Source organism: Phocoena sinus, chromosome 19 (genome assembly GCF_008692025.1).
Source record: "Phocoena sinus isolate mPhoSin1 chromosome 19, mPhoSin1.pri, whole genome shotgun sequence".
NCBI lineage: Eukaryota > Metazoa > Chordata > Mammalia > Artiodactyla > Phocoenidae > Phocoena > Phocoena sinus.
The window spans coordinates 13,595,737-13,608,902 of record NC_045781.1 but is presented as its reverse complement, the minus strand read 5'-3'; the positions used below and the strand labels follow the sequence as shown (position 1 = coordinate 13,608,902).

Sequence of the window (13,166 nt, the reverse complement as noted above, 5' to 3'; positions counted from 1 at the left end):
AATGCATAATTCCAGTTCATTCTTCCTATTTCCCCAAGGGGAAAAAACCGATACCGATTTAACGCTGACTTGTGTGGGACCCTCACCTGTTTTGAGCGTAATAGCTGTACATGGCTGCCCTTGCCCCTGTGGGGACTGCCCTTGACTCCTAGGTAGGAATGTGGAGCCCTCCTGGATGCCTGGGAAAGTTTAAATTAGAAACGCCCATCCGCTGGGCTCTGACGTTAAATATGGAAGTGCAGGTTCTCACAGCGTGATACTGTGATATAATGAGAAAAATATTTTGGTCTTCATTCAGGTTCCTGGCACAAGAGCTTCTAAAACCCTTGGCATTTCCTGAGAGATATGGGTGATACCGTCTTTTGTTATTCAAAATAAGCTCCTTTGAACCGTACCTGAGTTTATGCTAAAGAGGTGACTCTTGGTGGAACCCTGAATATCTTCAGGATGGGGCTGGTTGCCAGAGGAACCAACCACGCGATTAGAGGCTTGGGACTTTCAGCCCCACCCTCCTGACCTCTGGGAAGGGAGAGGGGCTGCAGATTAAATCACTGATAGCCAGTGATTTAATCCATCAGGCCTTCATAACAGAACCTCCATGAAGCCCTAAACAACACAGTTCAGAGAGCTTCTAGGTTGGTGAACGCATGCACATGCTGGGAGGGCGGCACACCCCAAACTCCACAGGAACAGAAGCTTCTACACTCAGGACCCTTCTAGACCTCATCCTGTGTATCTCTTCATCTGACTGTTCATCTGTATCCTTTATAATAAACCAGGAGTAGTAAGTAGTGTTTCCTGAGTTATGTGAGCTGTTATAAGCTAATTATTGAACTTGAGGAGGGGGTCGTGGGAACCTCTGATTTGTAGCCAGGTCAGACAGAAGTGTGAGTAACCTAGGGACCCACTGCTTGCAGTTGGGGTCTGAAGTGGGGCAGTCTTATGGGACCGAGCCCTTTACCTATGGGGTTTGTGCTCACTCTGGGTAGTTAGTGTCAGGATTGAGTTAAATTGTGGGACACCCAGCCCTACGAGAATTGCTTGGTATGGAAAGCCCACACCTTGGGTGTCAGAGTTGTTGAGCATACGAAACGTATCACAGTAGTGTATGGCCATGGTCAAGGCCCTGCTCATTGTTCTTTGGGCTGATGGAGCAGTCTCTGCCATGATACTTTCTAATGAGATTTCTGAGATTTCCATCCACCTTGTTTCCTGGGGGAGCTCTCAAGTGGTCCTGTGTATGCTCAGATTTCCAATAAAGTGGGGAAAGATATAGCGGGGAGGAAACAGATTCTTAATCTGAAATCTGCTGAGGTGTTGCTGACATTCCAGAGCTTTGTCCTTATGAATTGATTTCAAAGATACTTGCGTCATTCATGTATTCACACAACACACCCATTGGACCTGCTGTATCTTTTATTTAGAACATAGGTGTGGGAGCCAGACTGTCGAGGTTTGAATCCCAGCTGTGTGACTTGGCCATGTTACCCTTGCCTCATCTGTAACACGGGCATGCTAGGGTCCCTACTTAATAGGGTTATTATGACACACAAGTTAATACACCCCACGAGGGTAGCCCTGCACCTGGCCCATCAGGAGAACTCATAAGTATTAGCCTTATTGTTATAAGCATCACCACCATATCATTCCTCCCCTCTACCCGACCCATGTGGCAAGAACAAACATTAGACCCCAGTCCATGACAAACTTGGAGCTGTTCAAGGTCTAAGGAGAACAAAAGATACTCAGAGGCTTAAAAATCCCGTGGGCTAACTCTTGTAGTCGAGACTGTGTGCAGTCCAGAGCCCTGGGAGCTCAGGGAGGGGAGGACAAAGGTGATTCTGCCTGGGGTGTGGAGGGGCTGGCGGGAGGCGTGCTGGCCAGCAGCACCGGGGGCGAGGGGCGTGGACAAGGCTCCCTGGAGCAGCAGTTCCCCTGAAATACCTCCTGCAGTGGTCACAGTGCCCTTCAGACCAGTAATTGTCACCAAAGGTGACCCTCTCAGCAGCATCCAGCCTGTGAACCACCTGGTCCTCCCCAGACCACACACCCCCTCCAGGGCCTCTCGCACACCTGCCCTCCTGCCCCTCTGCCTGGGCCCGCTGTGGCCAGTGTGCTCACTCCCTCTGACATTTGTGGCCTCTCGAGGCTTGGTGTCAGACGCTCCTCTCTTTGCTCTGTCCATTTCTTCCTCTCTCCTCAGCCCTGGCTGCATGTTGGAATCAGCTGCAGAGCTTTTAAAAGACACTCAGGGGCTTCCCTGGTGGCGCAGTGGTTTGAGAGTCCGCCTGCCGATGCAGGGGACACGGGTTCGTGCCCCGGTCCGGGAAGATCCCACATGCCGTGCAGCAGCTGGGCCCGTGAGCCATGGCCACTGAGCCTGCGCTCCGCAATGGAAAAAAAAAAAAAAGACACGCAGGCCTGGGCCCCACCCCAAAACAGCTGATTCAGACTCTCTAGGGGTGGGGTGTGAACACCTGTATTTTTATTAAGCTCCCCGGTGCCTCTAATGGACAGCTGGGGGAGAGAACCACCGTCTCAGACAACCCAAGAGAGCCTTGTATATGGGCTGCTCCCAGCTTTCCTGCTCCAGCACGTCAGCCTCGCTCATCAGCACACCTGGGGCACGGCAGGCGCCCTCTCTTGATGCAGACCCCAGGTCAGAGGGCATCCCCTCTCTGAGCCTTCAGGGTGGGACCTCCTCCCAACCTGTCACAGCATTACATTTTATTCCTTTATATGGCTGACTACCCTTTGAAGTTCCCTTGTTTTCTGTCTTTGTTTACTTATTTCTCTGGCTTCCTTCTACTGGAAGTAAGTTCTTAAGGGGTGGGGAGCGTGGTCTGCCCTGCTCAGGGCTGTATCTTCAGCTCCTATAACAGCACATAGTAGATGCTTTAAGAAATTTATTGAATAAATTAATGGATTTTAAGTGCTTAGTGTTTGTGGAATAAATGAATTATACATGCCTAGTAAATGGTGAATAAGTGAATAAGTTTTTAGTGCTTTTTTTGACTGAATGAATTTTTTGGACTGAATGATTTGTAAGAACGTGATAGATGTGGGAATTCCCTGGCAGTCCAGCGGTTAGGGCTCCACGCTTTCACTGCCAAGGGCCCAGGTTTCATCCCTGGTCGAGCAACTAAGATCCCACAAGCCCCGCAGTGCGGCCAAAAAAATAAAAAGAATGTGGTAGGTGTTTGTTATATGAGTGAGTGAATGAATGAATGAGTTTTAAGGACTAACTAGTTCTTTTTTTTTTTTCTTAATTTATTATTTTTGGCTGCGTTGGGTCTTTGTTGCTGCCCGCAGGCTTTCTCTAGTTGTGGCGAGTGGGGGCGACTCTTCGTTGCGGTGTGTGGGCTTCTCACTGCAGTGGCTTCTCTTGTTGCGGAGCACAGGCTCTAGGCGCACAGGCTTCCATAGTTATGGCGCGCGGGCTTCAGTAGCTGTGGCTCGCGGGCTCTAGAGCGCAGGCTTACTAGTTGTAGCGCACTGGCTTAGTTGCTCCGCGGCATGTGGGATCTTCCCGGACCAGGACTCGGACCCATGTCCCCTGCATTGGCAGGCAGATTCTTAACCACTGCACCACCAGGGAAGCCCAAGGACTAACTAGTTCTTACTGGACAAATGAATGACTTGTATGTGTCCCGAAACTGCTGAATCGCCACTGTGTCCCTGGAGGAGTCATTGTTCTCCGTGAGCCTCTGAGAGTAGCCCTCAGACTTGGTGCCACAACGCTGAGCTATCCAGAGCTCACGGGTCCCACTGAGCCCCCATCACAATGACTGGGTCATGTTTCCATAAAGGAGAAACATCTGGAGTAGACCAGGGCAGCCCTGGACACAGAGGCTATATAGGATGGAGGCCCTGGACACCTACTTAGCAACCATCTCATCTAAGGCCTGTGAAGGGGCAGCATACATACACACACACACAGACACTCTCTCTCCCCCCAACACATTACTTTCAGCTTCTTCCCAGGGGCAGACACACTTGGGCACCAAGCAAGCCCTACCTACCCTCCCGTCATGGACCCCAACTGAGACGGTGCTTCCTGGTCCAGAATGAAGTCATTCATCCACTCATTTATTTAGCAGGTATTTATTAATGGCCTGCTGTGCGTCAGGCTTGTGCCACAGGTGCAGGCAGTGACTCACATTCAGTGCCTCACAAACTTCACATATGGCAAACAATTAATTACGTGGTAAATTACTTACATATATGTATATATTTTTAATATTTATTTATTCATTTTTGTCCGCATTGGGTCTTAGTTGGGGCATGCAAGATCTTCCTTGTGGCATGCGGGCTCTTCATTGTGGCGCGTGGGCTTCTGTCTAGTTGTGGCAGGCGGGCTCCAGAGTGTGTGGGCTCTGTGGTTGAGGCACGCGGGCTCTTTAGTTGAGGCACGTGGGCTCAGTAGTTGCGGCGCGTGGGCTTAGTTGCCCCGCGGCATGTGGGATTTTAGTTCCCCAACCAGGGATCGAACCCATGTCCCCTGCATTGGAAGGCGGATTCTTAACCCTGGACCACCAGGGAGGTCTCTACTTACGTATATTGATGCAGGTACCACCAAAGGGAAATGCAGAGAGCTCAGGTTGGGGATTGAACTGGTTGGTGAGAAACGAAGCTTAGTTGGAGGAAGTGTCATTTGTCCTGAGTCTTGAGAAAGAATTACCTAGGTAAAGGAAGGCGAGCAGGAATGGCATGTACAAAGGTCCTGAGACAGCAGGGAAGATGGGTGTGAGGGGAACTGAAAGAGGGACATTGTGGCCTGGGCTCCAAGAGCAAGGGGAAGAGGAAAGGGAGCCTGGAGGACTGAGAGGAAGGTTTTGAATTTTTTTGTGTGGAAAAGGGCCCTTAGGAGCACGGGAACAGAAGCAGAGACACCAGTGAGGCTGTGGTGTAGTGAACCGGTGAAAGTCACAGCAGCTCAGACCAGAGGGCTGGTGGGAGAGAAAGATGGATTCGGATATGCTGTGGGGAGAGTCAACAGGACGTGGGGAGGTGAATTGGACGTGTGGAGTGAGGGAGAGGAAGTGTGAAGGATGACATGGACGTTTCCAGTTTGAGCCCTTGGGTGGAAGTAAGTGCCTTTTGCTGAGATGCAGAGGAAGCAGATGGCCAGTTGCATTCCTGTTCTGACAGATATTCTGGTGTACCACCCTGTTGACATCTCTTGTCTTGATTTGGCCAATAAAATGTAGTTTGCAGAAGTGACACGTGTCATTCCTGAGCAGGAACTTTAAGGGCCATTGCATGGTTCAACCATGTCTTTTCCCTCTGAGATTGGCAGGGTCTCAGGTGAAGGGCTACTCCCTCAACTGGGAACAAAGCTGACATGAGCGGGGCCCTTGGCCAACCCATGATGGACATGCAGTATGAACAAGAAACAAACCCTTGTTGTGTAAGCCTCTGAGCACTTGGGGTCCTTTGTTAGTGTAATGTAGCTCAGCCCGTCCTGACTGTCCTGAGAAGGGGCAAGTTTTGTGGTTGGGAGAGGTCAAGAGTCAGGCTGGGAATGTTCAGTCTGCAGTGCATATGAGATACAGACGTGGTGGTGTCAAGTAAGCAGGTAAGTAGCTGAGTTTGGAACTCAGAAGAGCAGTTGTATCTGGAGATAATTTATTGTGTGTCACCACTGAAGAAAATGAGAATCGCGAGGTGCAGGAGTCTGCCTGTGATCACTGGGAGGGCTGGTGCTTGAGCTCAGGACTGCCTCCCTTCAGGAATGAAGCAGCTGGGGTCAGTCCCAACTCTGCCACCTCATAGTCATATAGTCTGGGACACATTCCTTCCTTCCTGTTTCCTCGTGTGTAAGCTGGAGATGATAGTGATATCTACCTCATGGAGCTGCTGTGAGGGTTAAGAGAAATAACAAATGTCGGGTGCTTAGACAAGGACCTGGACCACAGAAGGGTCACACGTGGTAGCTGTTGTTACAGACGTTGTTTTGTTGTTGTTTTGCCATGTAACTAAAATGTCCAGAGGTGGGAAGTGGAATCGGGTTGGCTTCAGGTCCAGGCTTGACGTAGAGGCTCAAATGATGACTCCAGCCCCCAGATTGTCTGTAACTCTCAGCCCCTTTCACAGATGGGTCTCCCCTCGTGGTCACAAGATGGCTACAGTGATTCCATCTTTCACGTCCTCTCCAGCTCGGGATAAAAGGGAAAAGCACAGTCTTCAGCCCCAGCATTTCTAGCAAAGACATCACTAGGTCTCTGGTTCTGATTGGGTTGTGTGATTTGTTCCTGACCTTGAGAAGAAGCCCTCCTCTAGCCCATTGGGTAGAGGTCAGAGCGGGCAGGTTCTCAAAGGGAAATCTGGGCTGTTGTTGGAAAAAGGAGTCACGGAGGCTAGGGGAGCAAACTACAAATGTCTAACACTGGAAGGCTTGTGTTTTTCCCTTTTCCTCTGCTCTGTGAGGTTCCGGCAGATATTGTGACCCCACAGAGCAGGGCCCTTCAGAGCCAGGACACTGGGGCCATGGTGCTGGCCTGTCCGCCTGCTGTTCTAGCCTCCAGGCTTTGGGGGCCTGATAAGGAAGCATCCTCTTAGCTCAGAGTTCCCCAGCTTCTTTACAAATGACAGTCTGGGAGCTCTTACACAGATACACCATTAGTTGCCCGCTCTTCTAACAGACCCTGACGTTTTCTGGGAACCAGTGTGGCCAGCCCCAGGGATGATTCCTCAGTGGCCCATGGGCAATCAGGATGATCATAGACTCTGGCTGGCTTCACCAGCTTCTCTGGCAACTGGAGTGGCCATAAGGGACCACATCCTGGCCAATGAGACATAAAAGAATGTCTGTGGAGGGAGGGGCAATGTTCTGGCAATGTTCTCCTTCCTGATTAGGGTCAGATCGGTAAGAACACTCTTACATCATCCCTTTCTTTACCCCTCGCCAGTAATTCAGTGAGAGGCATGGCTGTGGCTGCCAGCTTGTGACCACGGGGCCACAAGCCAAAGATGTAAGCCAGCAGCACACTGCGGGACGGCACTGGGGGAGAAAGAGAAAACGCCTGACATCATTTCCCTGTACCAAGCGTGGAGCTGCCATATCTGGCCTCCTTGTTACATGAGATAATGAAATGTCTTCATTGCCCAAGACACCATTGGGCGGTATCGTTACTTGCAGCCAAATGCCTCCCACCTGACTCACCCACTGTCGCTTGCTTCTCATTGTGCCACTGCCTTGGCCCCATTTGTTCCCCTCCACCATCCACAGCTGCCTTCTTTGCACACAGCACCGTGTCTTAGTCAAGGTCCTCAGATGCTGGCAGCAAAAGCCTTGCTTGACAGTCTTGGGCAGAGGCAGATTTATCAGTGGCTTAACAGAATCAACAGGAGGCCAGAGGAGCAATTGTAGAAAACAGGCAGGAGCCAAGCAACACTGGAAGAAAGGAACGCCAGGGCCCCTAGCAAGTGACATGTAGGAAAAGTCAGATCCACATCCCCCGCTACTGTAGGACACCCTCCAGCCTTTTATGCTCTGCTGAGGTCCTGTGCCCACCCCTGGCTGTGCTTCTGTAATTGCGGGGAAGAACTCCTGCCAAAGATATGCGAAGCAGGGACCATGAGGTAGATGGTATTATCCCCATTTTACGGATTGAAATTGAGTCACAGTTTCAGTAACCAGTCCATGGCACACCAGTATCTGAACCCAGGCAGTCTGGCTCTCATAACAAGAGGTTCCCCATCAGGAAGATCAGAGTGCTTTTAGGAAGAGGGAGTTCGACAGAGACAGCTAGAAAGGGACCAGTGTGCACCGGTCCCTGAATCCCAGAGAGGCTGTGGGTATCATACACTCAGTCTGTGAACGTCACAAAGAGACTCAGCTGCACCTGCTCGGGGAAGGGATTTGTGCAGAGACCGGGGCCTCAAGAACATCTGTGTGTTTTCATAGAAGGGAGCAAAGCGAATTGGGGGTTTCCGACTGAGCTGAAACAAAATGCCATCAGCAAAGCCCATCTGTCAGAGGTGTTTGCACAAGCAAGTCAGGGTCGCATCGGGGCCACTGCGTTTCCCAGCCAGCCCAAACATGACCTCAAAGGACTAATCCTCTGAACTCTGCCAGGGTGACCCAAGGGCACAGCTGGGCTGCCAAGCGGCGCCAACAGTGCCCTCATCTCGTCGGGATACCCCAGCCTGGCCTGGGATCCGGGGCCCAGCAGAGTTTGGGGCTGCCCTCAGGCCCTCATCTCTGGCGAAGCTGAAGACCAGTCACCGAAAGTCACAAACCAGCAGCCCCTGCTCAAATCAGGCCCACATACTTACTTTGTTGGCCCTCATTGTGGTGTGTGTTGGTAATTCATCTGTTGACCGAGAATACATGTAAGTAATGCAAATGGTAGCCAGTGGTGTGCGATGAAAAGTAAGGCTCCTTTCTGCCCCTTCTTCCAAAACAGATCCTGGGGATACACAGTAGCTCACATTCTTTTTTTTTCTTTTTTTTTAACATCTTTATTGGGGTATAATTGCTTTACAATGGTGTGTTAGTTTCTGCTGTATAACAAAGTGAATCAGTTATACAAGCTCACATTCTTATGGGGGGAGGGAGGCCAGGAATAAATCAGAGACATAAGTGATTATAAGTACTAAAGAAAATAAACGAAGCAGGGATGGGGCTGGGAGTGGAGAGGAAAGATACCCAGTTTCCCTCCCCAGGGGCAACCACCATGAGCAGTTTCTTGAAGATCCTTTTAGAGGTCATCTCTGCATGTTAGTTTGTTGCTGTCGTAGCTGTTGTTTTTGTTTCTCAGGTTGGGAGATGTTGCATACAGTTCTAGATTTCTGGTTTCTCTTGAAAAATCCCATGATCAGGCATCCACATGCCTGCAAGGCTTGGTTGCAGAAGCTGAGGCCCAGCTGCCTCTTCAGAGGACGCCTCTGCTGTCCAGGTCCCCGCGGCTTCACCTGGCCTCCATCTCCCCTAACCAGCCCAACCCTGGGTACTCTCCACTTTCCTGCCCCTTCTCTGCCACCTCCCCTGTATGCCTCCCTGTGGTACCTTCAGGAATGCTCATGGGGAACCAGGAAGAGGGCGCTTTGTGCCCCAGCCCCACCTCTCCCCTCACCTGGTTCTCACTTTCTCAGAGGCTATAGGCTCCCCTTCTTTTTTGCTCCATGAATCTGCTTCATGCTTCCCCGGCGGTGGCTCTCTGCCAGCTAACTCCATACCTCTAGGCATGAGTTGTGAAATGCCTCCTACACGTGTACACGTGCACGTACACACACACACACTCATACCCATGCTCACACAGGAGGCCTTCCACTTACTCAGAAAGCACCAACACTCACTGACTCACATGAGTCAGTCACATCACTCACAATGGCCATGTCCAGTTCCACATTCCAAGGGAAAGTAATTGTTAGTCACCTTGAGTCAGATGCCCAGGCCGACCCAGCACTCTGCTGCCCCGAATAAAATCAGTACTGTTGGCAGGAGACAGAGGCACAGCTGCTGGAACAAGCAGCAGGTTCTGCCGCAGGCCATGATCTACTTTCCCCTTCCTTCCCCACTGAGGGTTTCATCTTCCAGAAGCTCAGGGTAGAGACAAAGGGAAGTGATCCTGCAGAGTACTTTATGTTGCCGGGCAGAAGAAGAATGAACTCCCTTCCCCAGAGGTCCGCAAGTCAGGATGCACTAAACACATCAGGTCAGGTGGAGGCTGTCTGTTCGCTCATTCATACACTTGTGAACAAGTGTCCTGGACACTATTCCAGGAGCTGGGGCTACATCAGTGAACAACACAGATAGCCCTGCCATTCTGGAACTGATAATTTAGTGATGGAGATAACCAGTAAATAGCAAACTAATTTCAATTAGTGGTAATCTCTAAGGAAAAAGAAGAAAGCAGAGTGACAGAGAAAGGCTCCTAGAGTGGTTTGGGAAGGCTTCATTAAAGAATGAATATCAAGTTAGGGAACCAGCCTGGTAAAGGACCGAGGAAGGGATACCCACATATCCTGGATGGGGCCTGATAATGTCAGAAGAACAGAAAAGAAGGCCAGTGTGATGGGAGAGGCACATCCCTTAGTTGGGGCTGGGGAGAGGCAACAGGGAGACTGGCCAGTCCTGTGGGGCTCATGAGCCAGCGGAAGGAATTTGGATTTTATTCTAATGCAGTAAGAAGCCACTGGGACCTGTCAGCAAAGAAGCAATAGGAGCTGATCTGCCAGCTCTCACAGTATCAATATTTATTAATCACATAGATTTCTAGAGACATTCCCTCCCCCAAATCCACCAGTGCTCATGGTGACTCCTCCATCTTTTTCACTTCCTTTCTGGCGGGGTGGCTGGTCAGGTGGACTACAAAACAGATGGACAACCGTGCAGCCTCTGTGTACAACCACCAGTAGACAGGACTCATGGGGGGCAGAGGAACATGTGCAATGACACCACAGGGAACAGCCAGCCAGATCCTGAAAGTGAGAAGCGCCACAGGACAAGTGACCTCATTCCTTCCATAAGTAAATAGCATCAAGATGGGGGAGGGGGGGTTGTAGCGTAGTGGAGACTTAAGAAATATATATGCCAAAGCAGGGTACAGATCTTGTTTGGATCCTGATTTGAACAAGTCAACTTTCAAAAGACATCTTTGAGACAATGTGGGGAAATATAATGCAGTTGGGGGTATTACATGACATTAAAGAATTCTTATTTATCTAGATGGGTATGATAAAGGTATCGTGGTTACTTTTTTTTTTTTTGAAGGCCTTATATGCTAGAGATACAAGCTAAATTATTTATAGGCAAAATGGCCTGATGTCTGAGGTTTATTCTAAAATATTGTGCCAAAAACAAAGTGGAGGAGTAGGGGCACAGATGAAACAGGAATGGCAAATAGTTAATAGTGTTGAAGCTGGTGGGGTGGCTTATCATGTCCTTCTCTCTGCTTTGGGGTATGTTTGAAATTTTCCATAATAAAACGGTTTTTGTGGTTGGTTTGTTTTTAAATGAGTAAAGCTGTCAAAAACAAAAGGTCATTCTCTGGGAGCAGTATAACATCACATCTCACCTTTGCCTTTTCTCCCTTTTCAGCATGGCAGGGAAGGCACCCCTGCAGCCTGCCAGCCCTCGCGCACACCTGCTGCTTGCTCGGCCCTGCTGAGCCACTCAGTCTGGAGGCCCCGGGACAGCACCTGCCTCGTGAGGTTGTCCTGGCTCGGTTGTCCACAGCGATGGTGGAGAACTGGACTCCACAGGCTCACAACCTTCCCGAAAGGCTTCAGGGGCCAGAATCCTTCATCCTGGGACTGGTGGCCCTGAACAATGGCTGAGGGCCAGGGGACCCCATAAAGTTAGTCTATAGCTTTCAGGGGCCAGTAGCACTCCAGTGCCCGTGGACTATGGCCACCTATCGGCCCATTCCCAACGATGGTGTGGACCTGGCCGTCAGCTGTGGGACCAGGGCAGCCGATGTCCTCCCCGGCTCGCACACAGGGGACTACGCTCCCATGGGATTCTGGGTCCAGAACGGCAGCATGCCCCAGCCTGTGGGTGAGAGCGCGGCCAGTGCCACCACCCGCCCCAGTCCCACCACCCCCGCGGTGCCCAAGATGGGCGTGCGGGCAAGAGTGGCCGACTGGCCACCCAAGCGGGAGGCTCTGAGAGAACAGAACAACCCCAGCCCCTCACAGGACACAGATGGCACAAAGGCCACAAAGGTGGCCCATTCCATGAGAAGCGTACAGAACGGACAGACCCCCACCAGCACCCCGGCTTCCTCAGGGTCCAAAGCCTTCCACCGACTCTCCAGGAGAAGGTCTAAGGATGTGGAGTTCCAGGACGGGTGGCCCCGGTCCCCCGGCAGGGCCTTCCTCCCGCTGCGGCACCGCAGCAGCAGCGAGATCACCCTCAGCGAGTGCGACCTGGAGGACGCGGCGGAGCCCCGGGGCGCCCGGCACACGGGGGCGCTGCCGCTCTTCCGCGAGTATGGGAGCACGTCCTCCATCGACGTGCAGGGCGTGCCCGAGCAGAGCTTCTTCGACATCCTCAATGAGTTCCGCAGCGAGCAGCCCGAGGCCCGGGGTGCCCCGAGCCTCACTGAGCTCCTGCGGGCCGATCCCGGCCGACACGTCGCGGGGGGTGGCAGTGGAGCCAAGGGGGACGCCCGCAACGGGCAGCCCGCCAAGGACGGCCTGCTGCCACTGCAGCCCATGAAGGAGAAGGAGAAGGCCCGGAAGAAGTCCACGCGGGGCCTGGGCGGTGGGGATGCGGTGGACTCGTCCATCTTCCGGAAGCTGCGGAGCAGTAAAGCCGATGGCGAAGCGGCCCGGTGCCCCGGGGAGGCCGAGGACGGCCGGAGCCCCCCGGAGGCCAGCAGGCCGTGGGTCTGCCAGAAGAGCTTCGCCCATTTCGACGTGCAGAGTATGCTGTTCGACCTCAACGAGGCGGCCGCCAACCGGGCGTCCACGGCCCAGCGGCGGAACACGACCACCGGGGCCTCGGCCGCCTCGGCCATGGCATCCCTCACGGTGTCGCGGGCCCACAGCCTCGGCGGCCTGGACCCCGCCTTCACCAGCACGGAGGACTTGAACTGCAAGGAGAACCTGGAGCAGGACCTCGGCGACGACAACAGCAACGACCTGCTGCTCAGCTGCCCGCACTTCCGCAACGAGATCGGCGGTGAGTGCGAGCGCAACGTGAGCTTCTCCCGGGCGGCCGCGGGCTCCACGGGCAGCAGCGGTGGGGGCGGCGGAGAGGGCCGCCCTCCGGAGCCCGCCCTGAGCGCCTACCGCACCAACGCCAGCATCTCGGTGCTGGAGGTGCCCAAGGAACAGCAGAGGACGCAGAGTCGCCCACGGCAGTACAGCATCGAGCACGTGGACCTGGGCGCCCGCTACTACCAGGACTACTTCGTGGGCAAAGGTGAGGTGGGGGCTGACAGGTGGGCAGCACCTGGTCTCTGAGACTGTCACTGCTCATTCATTCGCTGCCAGGCCCTTCCCTGGGCACCGAGGGTGCAGAAGGACACAAGAACTCCCTCAGAGAGGGGCTGTGAGGATGCAGGGAGTCCAGCCTCATGACACATGGGTAGCACTTTAAAACCTTGAGCTACATGAAACAGTAGATATGCATTAACTTAGCAAATATGTGCTTGGGTCAGCTATGTGCCAGGGCACTTTCTAGAGCTGGGGGATACAGTATTGACCAGCTT

At 52.6% G+C, this 13,166-nt stretch overlaps 1 protein-coding gene across 1 annotated transcript in view; it reads left to right on the top strand.

Moving 5' to 3' along the window:
• Window positions 1-13,166, top strand: part of SIPA1L3 (signal induced proliferation associated 1 like 3) — a 235,854-nt gene that overhangs the window by 127,768 nt on the left and 94,920 nt on the right. The window contains 1 exon segment of the mRNA XM_032612477.1: window positions 11,048-12,877. Within this exon segment, the coding sequence (XP_032468368.1) occupies window positions 11,356-12,877 (1,522 nt within the window). The 5' untranslated portion in view covers window positions 11,048-11,355.